The sequence below is a fragment of the Manis pentadactyla genome, chromosome 5 (genome assembly GCF_030020395.1).
Source record: "Manis pentadactyla isolate mManPen7 chromosome 5, mManPen7.hap1, whole genome shotgun sequence".
Taxonomy (NCBI): domain Eukaryota; kingdom Metazoa; phylum Chordata; class Mammalia; order Pholidota; family Manidae; genus Manis; species Manis pentadactyla.
The window spans coordinates 7,086,755-7,107,912 of record NC_080023.1 but is presented as its reverse complement, the minus strand read 5'-3'; the positions used below and the strand labels follow the sequence as shown (position 1 = coordinate 7,107,912).

At 58.9% G+C, this 21,158-nt stretch overlaps 1 protein-coding gene across 1 annotated transcript in view; it reads left to right on the top strand.

Moving 5' to 3' along the window:
* The window catches only part of WDR1 (WD repeat domain 1), a 39,792-nt gene extending 18,969 nt beyond the window's left edge, over positions 1–20,823 (top strand). Inside the window, exons 6-15 of the mRNA XM_057502104.1 lie at positions 7,182–7,259; positions 7,619–7,699; positions 8,002–8,235; positions 10,967–11,056; positions 12,553–12,707; positions 13,416–13,503; positions 16,352–16,462; positions 16,836–17,009; positions 18,653–18,797; positions 20,491–20,823. Coding sequence (XP_057358087.1) covers positions 7,182–7,259; positions 7,619–7,699; positions 8,002–8,235; positions 10,967–11,056; positions 12,553–12,707; positions 13,416–13,503; positions 16,352–16,462; positions 16,836–17,009; positions 18,653–18,797; positions 20,491–20,597 — 1,263 coding nt within the window. The 3' untranslated portion in view covers positions 20,598–20,823. The remainder of the gene's footprint in view (positions 1–7,181; positions 7,260–7,618; positions 7,700–8,001; positions 8,236–10,966; positions 11,057–12,552; positions 12,708–13,415; positions 13,504–16,351; positions 16,463–16,835; positions 17,010–18,652; positions 18,798–20,490) is intronic.
* The last annotated feature ends 335 nt before the right edge of the window (positions 20,824–21,158 follow it).

The window sequence follows — 21,158 nt, the reverse complement described above, 5'->3', positions numbered from 1 at the left end:
GACTTTTCTCTAGGGTAGGGTAGGGTGAACTCTGGTTTGTATGTGAAACCAGCAGACTCTAGGCCTGTAGACGCTGATGGCAGGGTCACAGGCACACACCATTAATGCTGTGATACGTGGGTGGCAGGCGGGTTTACTGGGGCCTTCCCCTGGAGGTGGGAGCACCAGGCTCCCAGGCCTCCTAGTCCGTGCTCAGGCTGCATGGGCAGCTCCAGCGGGCAGGGGCCTCACCCAGGGGGGGGTGCATTTCTGGGGTTGCGTGTAGGGCATATCTCTGCCATGTGGCCAGGCAGGCAACCTGGCCTGGAGGTGCCTTGTTAGAAGGTGTATCCCAGGCCTGTGCCAGCCTGCCTCTGGTAGCACCGGTTGAGACCTGCTGAGCCATCAGAGTGGCAGAAGAGGTGAGCTTTCTGGGACACGTGGATTTATCTCTTCATGTGCCTCCCCAGGAGAGATGAGGGCAGGGACACTCCAACAGCAAGGGTGCTTTGCTTGTAGGAGGTGCATGCTGCCAGCGCCCCGGTGCAGTGCCTTAGGCTCCAGGTGTGAATGGCTTTGGGGTTTGAGTCCCAGCTCTGCACATGCTCCCTGACCGGACAAGGGCCTGAACCTCTCTAGGCCTCACTTTTCCCATCTGCAAGATGGGGGGGGTGGGGGGAGCACCACATCAGAGCATGTTAGCCATGAACTTGAACTGTGCCACGCTGCCCACGGGCCCATTGAGAACTAAATGAGATGGTGTCCTTCAGGCGGCTCAGTGAGGACTCCTGCTACCTCCGATGACTGGACGCAGTGAGTCATGCTCAAGCAGGCAGGGCGTAGCCCGGAAAGGCCCATGGTGCTTCCTCAGTGGGTCCCCACAGGGCAGGACTTGGGCATGGGAAGAATTTCCAGACCCGGATCTTGGCACAGATACAGCAGGGCTCTCCCAGGGCTCCCTGTTGGTCATGAAATGGGCTTCATTTCATCCTAGGGCCATGGGGCAGAGCGTGGCTGGCTGGTGGCAAGCACAGTGAGGCTTCCTGCCCCCGTTGGGGGTCCCTTCCCATCACCCTGTTCTCAGACGCTGTCTCCTGTGGCTGCCGCCTGAGTGGTGGGTGGGGCTTTGTCGAAGGCTGAGGTTCAAGGTCAGTGTTTCCTGGTTGTAGGTAGAGGTACCGCAGAATACAACGGGGTGAGTAATGAATGCTGAGTCAGATAAGGTCTGCCCTGCACCCCAGAGAGGGAGGAAGAGGAGATGAGGTTTCTGTGGCAACAGGAGGCTGTTCTAGCTACTCTGCGAAGCTGGCCGTGGTCCCATGCCCGGCACCCCCACACTCTGCCGTGGGTAGGTGGGGCTCCTTTCCCTGCCCCGGGAGGGATTGTTTCCTCTTTGCAGCTGTCAGTTAATCCGGCGTGGCACAGAGCAGCACAGTGGCAGGAAGTGGGGCCAGGATTTGAGCCCAGCGTCTGCTGGAGCCTGAGCCCTTACCACCCTTCTCCTTGTACCCATTCAAGGCGCTTGGCTGGATGGTCTCTTTCTGTTTCCCTTTCTAGCCTGAGAACAGCCCTTTCCCTGGGGCCGCCCCTGCGGCTTAGGATCAGAGACGTGTGCCCAGTGGCACCTAGGTCTAAGGTGGGCCCTGCAGCTTCTCTTCAAGTCCTCTGTGGAGCCCACCACAGGTCCCACATAAGGACCTAGCAGGTCAGAGGGACTGCAAGCCAAGAATGGGGACACTGGGTGACAGCCCAGCACTGCAGCCGGCTGACTCTGACTCTCAGGCTCGTCCTGCCTCTGGCCCTCCGGGGAACTGGATGATAGCTCCCCTTTGCTGGGGACTCCAGCAAGGTCCTGACAGGCTCGGGTGGCCTCTAGTAGAAAGAATGAGGAGGGCACTTGGGGCCCCACAGCCTGCCAAATGCCTTGCAAGGTGTTGACCATTTCTGTGTGTACACGCCCTGGGCCCTCAACCCAGCATCCTGCTACCTTCCCCTTGACCCCGGTGAAGGCCATGGGGAAAAGGTGAGGAGCACAGAGGGGTCGAGTTCAGGTTGCTGCCTTGAAAAGGAGCAAGTTCAGAGCCTGAGTAATTGCTGAGAGAAACCTGGTGATGCCGGCACCAAGGGGCCGTGAAAGCAGTGTTTGAGGCAGACCAGAGTGAGCACGCTCCCTCGGTCAGGCTGGGCCGCTCGTCCATCCTGCCGGGCTGAGCGTGGGGCCCCATTGCTTTTCCTTCTGGTCATAAGATGGCTGGCTTCATCCAGCTGCTCGCGTAGCCCCTCGCTCCTCAGGAGCTGAGTCACGGGCCAGCCGGGCTGCTGGCTCCCGCCCAGGCCCTCAGCCCAGTGTTAGTCCTCATTCGCCCAAACCTGAAGTGGGCTCAGGAGGCTGCCGGGACACAGGATGGAGGATGCTGACAGGCCCTGGCCTGCCCGCACTGGATGCAGCGGGCGACCCGGGTAGGCGGTGTCCCAGGATCCCAGGAGACAAGGTGTGGGGTGGAGGCTTTGGGAGCACGGTCTCCACCTCTGGTGCTGGCACTCTGTGGACGAAGGTTCAGGTTCCCTTAGAGGACCTAAGGGACTGGGGAGGCGGGCCTGGCCCGCTCCTGCCTCTGCGGTGGGGATTTCCTCCTGAGCACATCCCTGTCGTAGCTGTGTCTGGGTTGTGACAAGGGTCCCTCTGAGCCTCCCTGGCAGCCTGCCTGGTCTGTGCACCTTGCCCACTGGGGCCTTGGGTAGTTGCTGTACCCCTCTGGCCTTCCACTTCCTCTGCCTGGGATGACCATGGACTCCCCTTGTGAGGCAGGCACCCTGGGAGCTGTGGCCACGTCCCAGGATCCAGGTGCATGGATGCTGGGATGGCTTGTGTTTGATGAAGTGACTGCTTACAGCAACAAATGTCAGGACCCTCACCTGTCCCGAGCCTACTTGTCCAGGCTGTGGCCATGTGATCTGGAACTGGAAACTTCCTGCCACATCTGGGTTCTGAAAGCAGGTGGTGCATATCTGTGGCCGAGGGGACCCCGGTGTCAGCCCAGGTGTGCTGTGTGGTATGGCTGGGTGCTCCAGATGGGCTTTCACCTGCCACCTGTGTGCTCTTCCACACCGAGGGAGCTCTAAGCAGGGGTGCCACTCTCTTCTATACAGTGTAGGGATGTTGAGCTAGAGACCTCATTCCAGGTATTGTGAGAAGTATTGCTTTACTAGATAGTTACATAACGTTGAAGCTCTAATGTGTGAGGTTTCCTGGTTATTGTTTTTCCCTCTTTCACGTTTCCTGACACTTCACAGCAGAGAGCAGACGTTGCGGGTCTTCAGGTGTATGGGGTGCCTGCTTTGTTCTGGGTGCTAGGCAGGGCCTCATCCTTAGCCATCGCCCCGTGGGCTGGTCTTGCTCTTCAGTGAGCTGTGTGCCCCAGAGGTGGTCCCGCTGGGTGGTCAGCGGGGCAGGCCTCCTCTCCGCCTCTCCTGCCCTGCCCACTCCCGAACAAACCGGGGCTGGCGGCCAGGGAGACCTGGCCAAGTGCACTTGACCCACAGGTTGGAACAAGCTGTTGTCCCATCGTCTGGTGCTCTTCTCCAGAGGGACCTGGGACTGGGCAGGCCTGTCCAGGGTGATAGGAGAGGCAGGAGCACCTTTGTGCTTCTAGCTGAGCTGGAGTCGGCCAGGTGGTAGGGAGGAGGTGGGCTGCCCCCACAGCACCTTCCTAGGAGCCTTCACAGAGCAAGGAGGAAGCCAGGCCTGCTGGACTGAAGGAGGGCAACGTCCGGGTCACAGTGGAGACCCACGTTCAAGAGGCCCACTGTGGACGCCCGTGCTGTGCCAGGGCAGAGGAGGTGGTGGGCACAGGCATCTGAGCCTGTTTGTCTCTCCACAAGCTCATGATGAGGGACCAGGGAGGTGAGTGCAGGGCATTTGAGCATGAGGGTCAGCAGCAGTGTCTCACACAGGGTGGCTGAGGCCAGTAGGGTTGGGGAGGGTCACCAATCACCCGCCAGCACCCGCTGTAGTCCAGCCCCCAAGCCCAGTGGTGCAACCTGGGCACGGTACATTGTGTATTACTTAACTGCTGCATGCCTTGGTGTTCTCAGTGGTGGAAGATGATGGGGAGGCAATGATGATATGGGGGGTTAATTATAGCAAGGCAAGTAATGATGGGCAGGTGGTAGAGTGGGAGATACAGTAGGGGGCCTGGGAAGATCTGATGTGGTCCCCTCCAGAGCTCCAAGGAGTGTTGACCAGGACTGAGGGGCAGGCAGAGAGGACAGGCACCCAACGCATCCTCCCCATACCAGGGAACCCTCCCCAATCCAGGGAACAGCCCAAGTGGGAACCTAGGCCTGTGGGATGGTGCTGTGACCCCTCTAGGTTGGTCGGGGAGGGACACGGCCTGGGACTGCCAGCCCAGTAGGTGGCATTTGGGTTGGCAGCCACAGAAGCCCACCCCTGTGCAAGCCCTGTGCTGTTGCCCCAACCTGCCCTCTCCTGCCCTCTGCCTCACCTCCTGTGGACCAGACTATTTATAGCCCTCACTTTTTTGGCTGATGGGCTCGCCACTGCTTCCTCCCCCTTCAATGGGCTATTTCAGGAGCGCACGTCAATCTCCTGCTCGTTTGGACTCTTGGCTGGATCTCAGGAAAAGCTGACAGGGAGGGGTTGCTGAAGGAGGGGCCTGGAGAGGCCCGGAGTCCACACAGTCCCCTACTTGGGATGTCTGCTCCACCCGGCCTTCACTGCACCCAGGCCAGCTGGGCCCCTTACACAGGCCTGCCGAGGCCTGGGGCCTGGGACAGGAGATGGGCCGCACTCCATCAGCACAGGTGATGTCCCCCGTGACGCAGGGATGCTGAGTGCTGTGACCGAGCACCTGGATCCAGAGAGCTGGGGCAGTCAGGCGGGGCTGCCCTTAGGGAGGTCGTCCTGACTTCCTGTGAGCCAGGGACGGGACAGGCCGGTGCTCTTGCTATCCTCCAGGAACCAGTGAAACTGCAGTCCATCATGAGTTGGAATTGGATGGAGGCTGTTTCTCTAATTCACCCTATGTTCCTTCACCCAGTACAGGGAAATTGGCGCTCACCATTGCACCCCTTAGCCCCGAGGTCTCCATTTGTAGTGGACACTTAGAACAGGGCAGGGGGACTTGGGCCCCAGAGTGCCAGCAGGACCGAGGAGCATGGGCCTTCACTGTGTGCCCGGCTCCTTTCCAGCCTCAGGCAGGTGGCAATCAGCCTGAGGAGTTAAGGATCTGACCCCTGGATGGCTCCGTGCCAAATGGGCCACAGCCGACACAGACCAGTTGAGAGCTCTGGACAAGAAACAGGAGCCCTGGCTCTTCCAACCCAGTCTCTCTGGGCCTGGCTATCTCCTGCACAAAGCGAGCCTGGGGCTGCCCAGGCCCCTCACGGGAGGAGGGGGTGGCTGTGTGACGGTGGTGACGGCAGGAGGGCTGAAACGTCCCAGCTTGAACGTTGACTGGTTTCCCTTGGGTCAGTGAGGGGCCCCACCTGCTGGAAAACAAGGAACACGAACCTTAGAGCAGGAGAGGGTGGCCTCAGCACAGACAGGGCAGGCGTGCAGGAGAAACCAGAAGGCGAAGCGTAGCCAAGCTGGAGCAGCAGAGGTGCTCTGGGCACCAGAGCAAGACTCTGCGTCTGTGGCCTCAGTGTCATCCTGACTTCTGGGATGCCTTGGGGACCTTGCCACCTTGGGTACTTGCCATGGCGCCTGCCGGGCATGTGCTGGAGCCTCAGCACTGGAGGCAGGTGGTGGCAGAGGGCTGGCCAGCCAGTGTGAGTAAGGGGGACTGCGTCCCATCGTTCACAGAGCCAGACCCCAGGTCTAGACGGAGACGGCTCCGTGCTGCCGTCCCGCCTCCACCAGGGGTGCTGGTGGTGACCCCGAGGGAATCAGCTCTGCTGTCAGAGAGCAGTCATGGGGCTGCGACCCCACTCACTGAAACAGGCTGGAAGGCGGGCTCTTCGCCCGCAGGTGGAAACCAGGCTTGGATCAGCAGTGATGAGTCCCTGTCCCCGCGAGGACACTGGAGGGCTCAGGCTTTGAGGATCACCGGGCTGGGAGGGGCTTTCTGGAGTCTGTTCGGCAGACCCTCCCAGCTGGGCTTTGCGCTCACTTGGATTCCTTCCAACCCTGGTTCTATGGCTCCCCTGTTGGAGAACCTTGGCACCCAGTTAATCATTCCTGGATTTCCTCTTGCCCTAGTGCAATGGGCACATGGTTCCTGAAGGGTTATTACATGTGCTTTGAAATATTTGCTACCCAGGTAAGTTTCCTGGGGCTGTTGTAACGAGGTTTGCAAACAGTAGCTTAAACAACAGGAATTTATTCACATTTCTGGAAGCCAGAGGTCTGGGATCAAGGTTTCAGCAGGCCGTGCTTCCTCTGATTCTTTGTGTCTTTCAGACGCTGATCCCCCAGGTGTTCCCTGGCTTATGGAGCCTGTTTCCATCTTCATGTGGTCTTCTCTCTGTGTCCAAATCTGCCTCTTACAGGACACTGGTCTCTGGTCGAGGGCCACCCTAGTAACTTCACCTTACCTTGATTACATTTTCAACAACCCTATATATACATAAGGTCTCCATTCACAGGTACTGGGAATTCATTATATCTTTCCAGGGCACAATTCAGTCTTTAACGGACATGTGCGGATCTGGCTACACAAGTCGCTGTGTATTAAAATTCAGTCAGTGCTTTGCCTCAGAGGGGGCCGTGGGAAGCAGGGAGTCAGATAGCCTTTCCTGGAGGTTAGGGGTTTGTACCAGTAGAGGCGGTGAACCCTTCCTGCCTTCCGGAGAGTTAGTAGTTAAAACCTAACGTGTGCTTGCAGGTGGGGGGAGGGGGGGTGCAGGCATTGTACTGGCACCTTGGCATTTAGGGATTTAAAGGACCATTTTCTCACGTAAACCCTTCCTGGTGGAGGAAAGAATGGGTTCACTTCCTCAGGTAAGGGAATTGCCCCTGGGGGCCGGGCAGAGATGGGCCTGGGACCGAGGCAGGGTGCTGAGCACACCCCCCAGTGAGTCAGGAGCGGCCGGACGTGTTCGGTTTAGGCTCAAGCCTTCCTGTGGACTGCCGGTTCACTGTGGTGGTGGTAGGTGATGTTTGAAGGAGGCCGCGTATTTCATAGAGAACTTGCCAGAATCTCCTGTCACCAGGTGGATAACTGTACATTTTCCCCCAGGATCACACCCGCTTTGTCAACTGTGTGCGATTCTCTCCCGACGGGAACAGATTCGCCACGGCCAGCGCTGACGGGCAGGTGAGGGCAGTGGGGCCCGGGCGGTGGGGCTCCTCCGGCTGCTTCCCAGCTGTCGGGGGCACATGGACTCACCGAGGCCGGTGTGAACATGAGGAGCTTGGCCTCCTCCCCCCCACCTCCTGGAGGTACCCGCTCACCCGGCTGTGTCATCCAGCCGTGGTGGACATGCCGTTCACCTCTCTCCTTTCGAATGGAGCTCGGAACTCAGTCAACACTCTGTTTTGGATTAGTTACTCTGCTGAGAGTTGGGGGAGCCAACTCTCGACGCAGCGATGAAAGGAAGAGCTCGTTCAGCATGCTGACTTCTGAGCATGTGCTCTCACGTACACATACGATCCACATGTTTTGTTTCTTGAAAGATACACATCTATGACGGGAAGACAGGAGAGAAAGTGTGCACCCTGGGAGGAAGCAAGGCTCACGATGGAGGGATTTACGCTGTGAGTATGGACGTGTTCCGTGGCGTGAGGACATCAGTGCACGGTCTCAAGGGGAAGCTTGCAGTGAGGGGTGTAGAGCAGGTGCCATGGTGCACATGTCAGGGTCACGCAGAAAGGGTGACATGGCCTGGAGAGGCCCAGGGCCCGATCAGAAGGCCTGAATACTAGTCCCGTCCTCACGTGGGTGTGTCCTCCCCCCAGGTTTGGCTTCTCCCTGCTCAGGAGTAGGGCTGAGGGCAGGCTGCTTTCTGAGGCTGCCTCCCACTCTACAATTCTCTCACACTCCTGTTTTGTTTGAGTAGATTAGTTGGAGTCCTGATAGCACCCATTTGCTTTCTGCTTCCGGAGACAAGACCTCTAAAATTTGGGATGTCACTGTGAACTCTGTCGTTAACACGTTTACCATGGGCTCCAACGTTCTGGACCAGCAGCTGGGCTGCTTGTGGCAGAAGGACCACCTCCTCAGCGTGTCCCTGTCCGGGTACATCAATTACCTGGACAGAAACAACCCCAGCAAACCCCTGCGGGTCATCAAGGTAAGGCTGCCCTGGGTAGTGGCTCTGCCTTTAGGGGCCGGCAGGAGGAGTGCTGTGCACCAGCTGCAAAGGGGAGGAAGCCCTTGAGGCTTGGCAGGATGGCAGGGTGCTCGTTGCTCTCAGGATGCCAGTTTAACAGAGGTGGAAGGCCAGGTGCTGAGTTCCTCTTGGGCTACAGTAAGAGCTGGACACCTGGGGCCTGGGTGCTCAGGACATTGGCTCTTATCCTGCATCAGGGGTTATTACGTCCTGAGGGGAGTGGCCTCCCTTAGGAGTCCACGGGCTGTAAGGTGCTGAGCCCCAAGGCAAGGCAGGTGGGGCATCACTGCAGAGTGGGAACCTGCAGAGAGCCTCGAGGAGGACCAGCGGCCTTGGGGCTGGACTGCAGAAAGGGTGTAGGGGCCTTGGGTTCTGTGTGGTTGGGGCAGTGGGGAGGAAGTGAGGTTAGGGTACCAGATGGGCCTGATGTCAGGGGCCTCAAGGGCCCAGCCTGGAGGCAACAGGGAGCAGTGGAGGGCTGGCAGGGCCCCGTCACCAGTAGGCACTAGGGCCAGCTGGTCAGCTGGGGCTGCCCTGGGTGCCCCTGTGGATGGGATCGTGCGCCCTCCCTCTGTCAGCCCTCGTGATGTGAACGTCTCAGGAAGCCGGCAGCCAGAGCAGGAGCTTGGAGCTCCTGGGGGAACGGGCCGTGCGGGCTGCCCGCCGCGGCCTCCCCTGGTAGAGGCAGTGTCCCAGGTGGGAGCTTGGGGCTGGGCTCACCCTGCTCTGGCAGCCCCAGGGGCGACCCCTGACTGAGCCGTGATGTCAAGGGTGGGAAACACACGGGCCCTCACTGCTGGCCCCTTGCCACCTGGTCCACAAAGGCTTATTTGATTTGGTCCTGAGAACAGGGCGTTGGGGCCTCCTCGATGGGCTGCTGGCCCAGGGTGATGCATTTAAAACGAAGGTGTGTGCAGCCTGGCTGGGGAAGAGGCGGGTAGGGGTAGAGCGCCAGGACAGTCACCTCCCTGGGTGTCTGAGTGTGATGGAGAGAAGGTGTTAAGAGATCCAGGCATGACTGTCAGCCCCACTCTGCCCAAAACAGCATCCTCCCTGGGCTGCCCCACAGTGTCCCAGGGGCCGTCCTGGGCACCTCCCCAAGTCTGTTGGTACCCTGGGAGCCAGGGAGGCCTGGGCCTAACTTTTCTGCTCATGTCACTGTTGCCAACAGCTCTGGCCCCACGTGCTGGGCTCCTGTTCTATCCCCAGCTCAGCTCGGGGAGTCTGTGGCCTTTTACAGTTGTTGGAGAAAAAACTTGTTCTGCTTTCTTATCACACGTGTGTGAATCCCAAGGCTGTTTGGTGCTGATCTTGGTCCGCAGAGGTTCCTAAACCACGTGCATGGGCACAAGAGAAGGCCGGAGTTAGAATAGTGGTTCTCCACTGAGGTGCACATTCAAATGACCTGAGAGTTTCCCAAAAGGGCTCAGTGCTGGCCGGCCCGAGAGGGCTCAGTGACAGCCTGTAGGGGCGGCTCCCGGCTGGGGTGGGGCTGTGCAGCTGCAGTGGCGTTCTCACGCTCCAAGGCCCGTCAGTCAGCAGAGGGCCAGCGTGTTGAAGCAGGGTGGCTGGGCCATATCCCCAGTGCTCACAGTGGCATCCCCTGTGGACTTCATGAGGCGTGTGGGAGCTCGAATTTCTCCCCAAGTTCCCAGGTGAGGCTGCTGCACCAGGCAGGGATGTGCATAGGTCAGCAGTCTTGTCGTTAAGGTCGAGTCCCAAGTCCCCAGGCTGTGCAGAGCAAGACCCCCAGTGAGACTGATGCTGGTGTGAGGACCATGCTTTAAGGTAGCAGGTGGGGAGACCTCCTGGCCAGACTCTGGCTGGCAGGAGACCGAGGGCCAAGTGCCTCTGTGTGTCTGTTCCCGGGTTCTCCGGTCCCCTGAGGGTGCAGTGGCCCTTCCCTGAAGCTGCAGGCCACATGGGGGAAGCTCCTTGGAGAAAGCCCATGTGGGCATTGTGCTGCCCGGTAGTGGAGCACTGCTGATGGAACACAGAGCCGCCTGCCTCCAGCAGGAGCCAGGGTCAGCCCCTGCTCAGCTGGCTAGTTCCCTCCCAGGAGCAGTTACAGGGTAGGCAGAGTGGTGCCCTCGCCACAAATGTCTGGTGTATCAGAAGCTTCCGTACCTTCCATGTCACCATTCGGGGGGATGGGGCACAGCAGGAATTGGGGGATCAGAGTTTTCAGTCAGCTGTACTCTTGACAGGCATTTAGAGAAAGGGAACTTCACAAGTCAGGGCTTGAGTTAACGGTTCTGTTTAATAAACTGTCAGCAGCACGCGTGACTGTCGGGGGGCCTGGAGGTCTCCCCACCTGCTTCCCCCAAGATGACCCCGATTTTGCTGCTTTGTGTCTGTTGAGGCTCACCCCAGTGGGGCTCATCCTCATCATTTACCCCTTGGGGTGCTCTGCAGGGCATAGTCTGCACCATCTGGGTGCTCAGCTCCTGTGCTTTGATGAGATCCTGTCCTTGGCCTTGGTTGGGGATACATTCCTCAGGGAGAGGCTATGGATGGGGGGTTTGTCAGGTGGTCTGCTGGGGAAAGCTGACCATGGCTCCTGGAAGACATTTTCGGGCACATGGGCTATGGGCTCAGGACACGTCAGCTGTGGTATTGAGGGCAGGCGGCAAGTTGCAGGAGCAGGAGAGCATGTCCCCAGCTCACCCTGCCCTGTCTGTCTCCTCCACAGGGTCACAGCAAATCAATCCAGTGTCTGACGGTGCATAAAAACGGAGGCAAGTCCTACATCTACTCTGGGAGCCACGATGGACACATTAATATCCTTTGACTCACAGAGTTGTCTCCAGTGCTGCTGGCAGGCAGGGCGAGTGTTTCCTGCCCAGGGAGCAGAGGCCAGGTGGCCGCAGTGGGGCTCTGAGCAGCCCTGGCCGCTGAGACGCACTCATGTCCGCACTGGGGGCCTCCGGCTCTGGGCCCTGGCCTTGACCTGAGGGCTCACTGCTCTGTGCAGCCTGGAGTGGTTGCTGAACTGGACTCGAGCTACTTCTCCCCTGTACATGACACCAGTGCCGTCTGTATCCCTGTCACAAGCAGTAGAATCATACATCTTAGAACTCAAAAGGAAATAGAACCTGTCAGTAGAGTCCTCTTGTTTTAAAACTGGGGAAACCGAAGCTCAGATTGCTTAATGCGCCTCCTGTACAGTCATCGTTGGGGCTGGACCCAACCGGACGGGAGGTCCAGTCCTCTCCCGGGGGGGCTCTTTGCAGTCCCTCCAGGACGTTTCCAGGTGGTGTATGTGTGGCAGCCCTTAGGACTCCCCAGTGTTTGTGGCCTGGGGCTGGCCCCGCCTCCCAGGACTGTCCCATTTAAGGTGCCTGTGGTGGGTCTGGTGGTTTGTTCTGCCCCTGCATGGGAGCAGTGGCACCGTGAGGAGGGCCTGCCCTTGGGTCACCTGCTTCCCATCCTGTGTGCTGCCCGACCCCCAGGAAGGGCTGTCCAGGAGCCCCATATTTTCTTGCTTCCACAGACCTGCTTCGTCTCTGCATGGCTTGGCAGTTTGCACAAGAGATGCAGGGAAGGGCTCCCCCAGCCCCGAGGCTGCCGCTCCCTCGTCTCCCTGCCTGTCTCCAGCCCCGGCAGGTCATGTTAGCCTCTGATGCTTGACAAGTATTTTAGTACTGATGGCTGAAGTTGGCATCGCAGTGTGTCAGTGGGAGTGGACATGTAGCCTCCTACAGGGACCACTAATCTTCATCTGAAATGAGTCTCATTTGTTGTCGTAAAAGAAAAACCTCAGTACACACTGCACACCTGAGCACCTGGAGCTCTCAGTCCACAACCAGCCCTGGGCCTTACCTGGTGGCACCGGGCAGCCAGCAGCTGAGCAGCGGGTTCAGCCAGCCTCCTGCTGGTCACAAGCTCGGCAGCAGGTGCAAAAAGAACAGGTGAGGTGCTGGCTCAGCCCCAACAAGAAGGCCCCTCTCTGAGAGGCCGTTCCTTCCTCGCGGGGGCGCACTACAGACGTGTGATCTGTTCACTCCGCTGACCGTACCATGTCCGCATGACCGACCGGCCCTGCTGGCCTCGGGCAGCATGTTACAGGCAGCTCCCTGCTCTGTTTATATCTCCGCATGGTAGGAGTGGCCCACCAACCTGTAGTTGGACGCACGCCTGCTGTCTCAAGTTCGGCCTTGGCCGTGAATGGGGAGTTATCCTCAGGCCCTGTGCTCACCATCCTGTCCCTAACTTGCTCCCGGGACGACCTACGCCACATCCTAGAGGTCAGGCTTTGCCTTAACCCCTGCCCCACATTACTGGGATTCAGAGACTGGGGAGAACGACTCCTTCGCTGGGAAGGGCCACACGAACCAAGTGTCCAGGATGACCGTGGACAGCGCCGGGCAGCTGGTGAGCTGCAGCATGGATGACACGGTGCGGTACACCAACCTGACGCTGAGGGACTACAGGTGAGGCGGCCGGACACAGGCTGGCCAGGAGTGGCCTCTGCCCACAAGCCCTTTGCCATCAGTGGCTGCTGACCGGTGACATTCCCTCTGCTGCTCTCGCCCCCCTTGAGCACCCTTCCACGCCGTGCGGGGCCTGGGCCAGGTGTGAGTTAGGGTCCAGGTGGCCTGCACAGACCGTGATCAGGTGTGGGCCCTGGCTGGGGAGCCAGGGGGACAGGCCCCAGCCCCAGCCCCCTACCCCCTCCTCTTTCTGCCTTACCGGTAAAGGAAGGTGATGGTGGGGTCTGCCTCGGACCCTGGAGAGGGTCCTTGAGGCCTCAGGCACCTGGCAGGCGCTCCACCCTGACGGGCAGGCCCAGGTGACCGGTGTCATACTCGGTTGGGCGCCTGTGTCTCGGACTGACAGTCATCAGAACTGGGATAATGTTTGCTAACGGTGACATGCAGTGTCCGTGGGGTGGCGGGGACTCCCCACCCGTCAGCTGCCCTCGGAGTTCCTCCCTTCCCTTCCTCTCGCCCCAGCCCCCACTGGGGTTTCTGATCTCACCCCCAGAGGCGGAGTCATTTCCTTTGCTCCAGGTCAGTGAGCTGCACCTCTCTGGGTGGCAGGAGGGTGTCCTGAGCCCTGCATCACATGGGCTTCCTGTCAGCATGCCTCAGACCTGCACCGAGCCCAAGCCAGTGTAACGTTGCCCTTCTCCCCGGTAGTGGACAGGGCGTCGTGAAACTGGACGTCCAACCAAAGTGCGTGGCTGTCGGCCCCGGAGGCTATGCAGTGGTCGTGTGCATCGGGCAGGTATGTGCACACCCAGGCTGGGAGAGCTGGGTGGCGCTGCCCCTGTGGTGTCTTGTGTCCCTGCGACGGGAGCTGTGACAGGCATTTCTGTTGGGCACTGTTTGTATTGTGATGAGGGCTTCACGTGCTTCCCTCACTCGACCCCCACTTCACAGTGCCGTCAGCCAGGCATGGCACCAGCCCCACCTGACGGGTGGGGAAACGGAGGCACAGCGGCAAAGATGCTGGCCGAGGTCTGCAGCTTTGGGGCAGAGCTGGGTCTTGAGCCTGGACGTCAGATACCCTGCATGTCCATGGACCCATGAGGCCTGCAGCTCTGTCTCCACTCTTGTGCCCAGCCCAGCCTTGGGCTGTGGGGCTGTGTGACTTCACTCAGTCTCCTCTCTCTCTCTGGGCTTTAGCTTCTCACCCCTAGCAGCTCACAGGAGCATGAGAAAGGATGTGTCAGCCTCCTTGCACCATTCAGGTCGCTCCTGAACCAGGAGGCTGAGGCACACAGTCGCCCAGAGAGCTGCCCAGCTGCCCCAGGCCCCGGTATGGCAGGTGGCCCTGGGCCAGGACAGTTTGGTTCTCAAGACAGTGAGGTTCCCCTCTGCACCTTTTATTTTGGGATTTCTGCAGTGCAGCACCCTTGGCTGAGATCCCAGGCTGACCCACTTCATGCAGGAATGTGCTCTGTGGCAGAGGTCTGCCAGCAGACCTGGGCACCCCAGCGTGTAGATCAGAGAGGCAGGTGTGGCTGAGTCCCTGCTGGCAGGAGTAACAAACTGCTAAAGAAAGCTGCGCTCAGGCCCGCTGCCCGGCTCTGTTCTGTGAACTTAATTGCCTCAGGGACAGCAGAGTTCTGTGGCCCAGATAACGCAGACTTCCTGCCAAGCAGTTACTGCAACAGCCCAGCTCATCGGTGGGGTACAGGAGGGATGTGCTTGGAGCACATTAGTGGAGTGGGGGCACTGAAAGGCCACGTTCTAGAAGGGGAATGGCCTCTTTCCCAGCTGCTGTCGGACCACATGGCCTTCCCAGAGCTTGGTGACTGACTAGGCCTTCCTGGCTGCCTGCTAGGGCAGAGCTCCACCTGTCTGGGCCTCAGTTTCTGTCCGGAGTGGGCTCATGTCAGTCCCACATCTGAGGCTGGTCTTGGGGCTTACACGAAGTTCGGGTGGTGGGGGCAGGGTCAGCATGAGGGTAGGCTGGTGGGTGCCACGTGTGTGCCCAGGGCTGGCCTGAGTGGGAGTCCTGGACCGTTGCAGTCAGGTGTGCAGGATTGTTCTGTGACGTGCCATCGCTCCCAGGACCTCCAGGGTGGCCGTGACTCCGTTCCAGGTGCTTCTGTAGAGCTCCCCATTGCAGGCCAGAGGGTCAGTAGCTGGAAGGGGCCTGAGATTTTAGGTCAGGAAATACCTGGGTTTAGGCTTCACCCCTTAGGCAAATCTGGGCAAACCTATGTCCCCAGTCCCCTAGTACCTGTCAGGAAAGTCCATTTCTTGAGATGACAGGTGAATGTTTCTCAAGGGCTGTTTTTAGTAGTAGATTTAATGAGAGTGCCGCTGCCCATCTCCTGGTCCCCTTCCAGCCTCCCTTACCCTACACTGTGCATGGAAGCAGAAGCCCCTGGAGGCAGAGGAGGGCGGCCTGCCACTCATGGGACAGCTGGTAGCTTGGGCGGGGGTACAGTGGATAAAGCCAGAGCTGTCAAATCTAGGCCACACTGTCTGGAAACAGCTCAGCAAGTTAGAATTAAGGGGGACAGTAGGGAGCAAGTGAGGGCAGGGGCCACACGTTCCCCATCGGGGGAGAGACATCTGCTCTGTGCATCAGACAGTAGAAGATACAGTGTGGTGGGCATGTGGCAGACACTGTACCCCGTTCTCTGAACAACTGGGAGGTGATCTGCCGTCTTGTAGGGACACCGTGCATGTAGCTCTGTAGCAAGAATGGCACCCCCTCAGGGGACTTCAGCTGCTTCTGTTTGCTTTATTAGGTATATTAGGTACCCTAAGCATCCAGTCTACCTTTATGACCTCTGGGCACCACTGGGTTCTTATGTCTCGGAGGGTGAGGCAGGCCAAGGCAGGAGGTGGCTGTCAGGATCAGGCCCCACCCCAGTCTGTTATCTCCAGAGCCCTTCAGTAGGGCCTGGGCCCCAGCACTGTCCTGCCCCAGCCAGTGTAGTAGGGGACCATGGCAGGGCCTGGATCCGGTGGAGCGCAGTGCCTCCAGGCCCCCTTGCTGTGAGCCCTGCCCCCTTGTCTTCCCACTTCCTGGGGCCAGTTGAGCCCAGGGAGGGAGGGAGGGCAGCAGAAAGTCATGGAGCGGCTGGAGTCAGCGCCTGGGCCCAGCCTCGGTCAGGTGGGACGTTGCCCTAGCTCCCAGGCTGTGGGAGGCGTGCTGCGACCCACATCGGGAGGGACACACTCTGCAGTTCGGAGGAGCCGTGAAGGTGTTCCCGGGACCCACAGTCTGCACATCGTGTCATTTCCAGTGTTGCTTAGAGCCTCGTCACTGCCGCATGCTTCCGTCCTGAACCTCAGGAGAGCTCTGTTCAGCAAAGCTTATGTGTCGTGCTCCTTATGCAGTGGGAGGAGCTGAAGTTCAGATGCCCAGTGGCTTCCCAAGAAGTCGGTGCTGCTGGTGACAGCAGCAGCCCGTGACGGTGATAACAGCCAGTATTCACTGCAGTACTAAGACCGTGGCTGTCCTCAGGGTCACGGAGCTGGGGCTGAACTGAACGAGTGCAGCGGTCCCCACACTGCCCCGCCTCCAGCAAGGCTTGGGAGGGAGCCCAGCACAGGGCTGCAATTTGTCCCATGGCCCTGGGGCTCTGACTGGCTGGCTGTGTGTTTCCTAGATCCTCCTGCTGAAGGATCAGAGGAAATGCTTCAGCATTGAAAACCCCGGCTACGAGCCTGAAGTCGTGGCCGTGCACCCCAGCGGTGAAACAGTGGCTGTTGGGGGTGCGGTAAGGCCCCCACCCCCTATGCCCTCTGCGGGTGGGTATCTGGGCAGTTTTGGGGTGACACAAGCTGTGTAAGTGAGAGGCCGTCTTGGCAGAATTGGGGGAAGTGGTGGGACTGCGCCTCCGGGAGCCAGTTGGGTGTATCCTGCCACCCCAGCAAAAGCCTCCCTCGGCCGCTCCATGGCGGCCCCCTCAGACTGCCCAGCCTCCTGCGCTCCCCACATAGGAGAGCTGCCGAAGGGTCTTAGGAAGAGGGAGCCCCTCGTCTGGTGGAAGGGGTCGGAATTGAAGAGAGCCGCTTCTCACGGATACCCAGCCCGTCCCTCCAAAAAGGAGGGTGTTGGGAGCGTGACTCACTCCCCTGTGTCCCCTGCAGGACGGGAATGTCCGCCTGTACTCCATCCTGGGCACCTCGCTGAAGGACGAGGGCAAGCTCCTGGAGGCCAAGGGCCCCGTGACCGATGTGGCGTATTCCCACGACGGCGCCTTCCTCGCCGTATGCGACGCCAGCAAAGTGGTCACTGTCTTCAGCGTTGCTGACGGCTACTCGGTGAGTGGTGGACCGGCTGCTCTGTCTGCGCCCTGGGCGGTGCAGATGGCAGGCGGGGGCCGTGGCTTTGTTGCTCTCAGTGTGACTGTCTGGGACAAGGAGACGCCCTGACCTCCGCGAGCTTTGGTCTTGCTGGTTAGAGGGAACATAGTTGCCTAGAGGAACCTGGGCAGCCCCCAGGTTGCTGTGCCCACAGGCCAATTGGTTCCCCTGCATGGCCTGGTTAAGTGACTTCCTGGCCTCTGGGAACTTACTGTTCTCCTTTGTATTTTTCTGAGTCTTACTGCTGTTCACAGCGCTGTAAAGGAGGAGTACTGCTAGGCCGGCGGCGCCTCGAGGCGGGCGCAGGGCAGCGGGAGGCCAGGCAGTGGGTTGTCGAGCAGGGGCTCAGTTGCAGAGGCGCCTGGAAGCTCATCCCACTCCATGCAGCGCTGGCGTGGGAGGACAGCCAAGGGGACTCTGTGTGCGGGGCTCGAGTGTCAGGCTCCCATGAGCCTCGGAGTACGCAGTCACTTCTGGTGTGACTGGAGTAGGCAGCACAGGACAGGTGGAGGGCGTCCACTGCGCCCACTCCCCCCATGCCCGGCACTTCTCAGGATGCTGTTGGAATCTATAGCAGAGCTCACCTAGGTTCCACCATTAACATTTTACCGTCATGTTACCTATCCATCCAGTCATCTTAGGTTTTGGTGCATTTAAAGTAAATTACCAGCATCTGTACATCTCCCCACAAATACTAAAGCTTGTTAACTAGAGTTGAACATTTTCTTAGTTTTATTTTTTCCTGTAAAATTTACATATGATGAAAGGCACGCTTGAATGCAGGTCCACACTTGGCGTGTGAGTGTACCTATAGCCCATACCTCCATTATCACAGAGAACACCTGCCTCCCCAGGTTTTTTCTGCCTCCTTCCTACACGTTCATCGGATTTGCATGTATCACATTAAGTGACCTCATTTGCATTTACAGACATCCCCTTTTAAGGCATGCTAATAAGTAGTCCATAATCTGCAAGGCTGAATAGGCAAAGTTGACAAAGAAAATATGCTTGACGGTTTCTAGAGATTAAGAGCAAAACTGAATGCTCTGAAGAAAAAACATTCCTAGTGTCAGGGAACTGTTAACTCCTCATCCCTGGTAAGATGATGCTTTGAGGCTGAGATACGCTTTAAAAGTGGCACAAAGCCTGTGGCTCTTGGAGATGCACCTCGTGTGCCTGCAGGTCCAACCAGGCCCACCTTGGGTTCTAGTCCACACACTTTGGATGACTCAAAAGTGGGTGTGTGGGGAGAGGCAGACCAGCCTCCTCACGTCCCACACATTCCTGGAGTCTGTCCCCCAAGGCTGAGAGCTCTGAAAGCAAGTGGGTGCACCCGGCATGTGATCCATGCTGTGACTCGGGGCACGTGGGGCTCCTGAGGCATCACGGCTGCTGCTTGACCTTGGGCTGCACCTCTTGGCCTGAAGTTCTTCAAAGGTGTGAGTGTCAGGCACCTGGGATTCTTACAAGCACCCAGTGAGTTGCTAAGATTGACTGGCATAGAGAAAGCACTTAGTAAATGTCAGCCCTGGTCATTGTCACTGTGAGCGTGGGCCTGACCCTTGACCTTCCCCCTCTCTGTTTTCACCCTGCGACTATAGGAGAACAATGTTTTTTATGGACACCATGCAAAGATCGTCTGCTTGGCCTGGTCACCGGACAACGAGCACTTTGCCTCTGGTGGCATGGACATGATGGTGTACGTCTGGACCCTGAGTGACCCCGAGACCAGGGTCAAGATCCAAGGTGACTCTTATACCTGCCTCAGCTCTCCAGGCACCAATCCCAGGGCTCAAGTGTCCCTTCTGTGCTTCCGGGGAGGTGACCTGAGACAGGCATGGCCCTCATTCTCTCTAGCAAATATTAGGCTCTGCTGGCCCCTGCTAGACACACAGAGGGACTGAGGGTGCTTGCACTGCCAACAGGAGAGTGTAGGTGGTCTGCGCGTAGGGCACATGCTTCTGTACGTGGGGTCACCTGACATCTCTGTTTTAGTCCGTTTGGACTTTTATAACTGCCACAGTCTGGGCAGCTTATAAACCACAAAAATGTATTCCTTGCCTTCCTGGAGGCTGAAGGCCAAGATCAGGCGCCAGCAGGGCCAGGTGAAGGCAGTGGTCCAGGTCACAGACTTCTCACACCCTCACACGTGGGGGGAGGCGGGGGGGCTCTGAGGGGCCTTTCACAAGAGCGCTGACCCCAGGCCCCACCTTCAGACGCCCTCACCTGGGGCGTTAGGGTTCTGACCTCAGAACTGGTGGGGACACAACCATTCAGACCCCAGCACTTTCCCCTCCTCCCACCCCCTGAATCCAAAGGCACGACCAGGTTCTCACTGTCCACACTTCAGTGGCAGAGAAGCACAGTGGGAGCCACAGGGGGCTTTGCATTTCTCCACCGGCCACATTTGACCCACCACATCATTTCCACATGTGGCAGGAGCTCACTGCCAGGGCTCTTTAGTCACACGGGGCTCGTGGCCCCAGGATCTAGGATGGGTGTCCTGTCCCCTTGTCACCTCCCACTGCCTCTCCGTCCTGAAGGGTCCCCCAGCCCTCGTGTGCAGTGTGCTGCCCCCTCATCCGTTCTTACACAGCAGGCAGCCTGTGTTAGATGTAAGCGGGCCCCTTTCCTGCTGAAGGGTAAGTCTGAGGCCGCCCCCAGAGCTTTCCCACGCTGCAGGCACAGGGCCAGGGCGGCCCAGAGGGGGTGCAGAACAAGCGCAGACAGCCCTCTGGCCTACGAGGAAAGTGACTTCTGTAGTGAGACGTGGAAGGCCGTGACACAGCAGACTAGTGGGTGGAGGTGCCCAGGCGCAGTCAGCCTGAGGTCAGGCTGCTGTGTGCACATGGACAAGCTCTCTGCTTGGGAAGCAGGTGGTCATGTGGGCAAGGCGCTGGACCCTCTAGGCCCCAGAGCCCAGATGGGGCGCAGGCTGACATCCTGGGGCCCCCCCTGGCTTCATGGGAAGGGCAGGGGTGCGGGCGACCACCGTGAGCAGGCAGGGAGGTGGAGGGCATGAGACCCACCGGAATCTGGTTGCCCCCAGCGCACCTCTTCCAGAGGGAAGGTCAGGCAGGCCCCCACCCTGTGTTCCTCGGCCTTGTATTCATTGAAATTTGTGTATTGTCTCATTAATTTATGCATAAAAAGAAATCAATACCCCCACCCCAGGGGTAGAGGCAGTTCTGCCTCCCAAGGGACATTTTTGCTGATCAGGACTGTCCCACTAAGCCCCAGCAGCCAGCAGTGCCGGGGGAGGAGCCTGCGGCCACCCGCCACCAGACTCCCAAGAGAGGGAAAGGGTTCTGATGAGCAGCAGTCCGAGTTCTGTCTTCACGGTCCTTTGGGTTGGACACCGCCTGTCCCATCTTCCTCGTCTGCAGTGTGTGTGGCAACAGGAGTCGGTCTTCCAGTAAAAGCCGTTCTCTCTCCCCAGATGCACATCGACTCCACCACGTCAGCAGCCTGGCCTGGCTGGACGAGCACACGCTGGTCACGACCTCCCACGATGCCTCTGTCAAAGAGTGGACAGTCACCTACTGAGGACGCCCCCTTTGGACAGACCGAATCAGGGACTAGAGTCTAACCGCAGCAGAACACATCTAAATATCCTGTAACGTGCCCCCGCGCCCCCGCCCGGCTCAGGAGGGAGGGGGCCTCACGACTGCCCCCGTCTCTCTGCAGGGTGTTCGTGTCTGTACACGTCCTTCCGAAAGCTTTAGACGGTGACGGTTTGCACATGAGAAATAAAGCAAGCGCTTAAACAGTGTGTGGAGCCTAACTAAAATCCACCACCTAGCCCAGCCCAAGTGCAGAACATTCCAGAGGCGGAGCCTCGAGAGCGGCTCTGCGGGCGGCAAGAGGCCTGGGCCCCTTCCCTGCCTGCAGAGCGGCCGAGCGCGGGAGGGGCGGCGGGAGGGGCGGCGGTTCGGAGCCGGAGGGAGGGGCGTGTCGGACGCTGCCCGCCTGGAGCGCGTGCTGCGCCGTATGTCCGCCTCCAGAGCAGATGGGGCACACGCACGTGAATTGTATTTCACTGTCGGTTTTTGTGCTCGATTTTAAGAATGGAATCATGGAATTCTTTTTTTCATTCTTTTTTTTAAA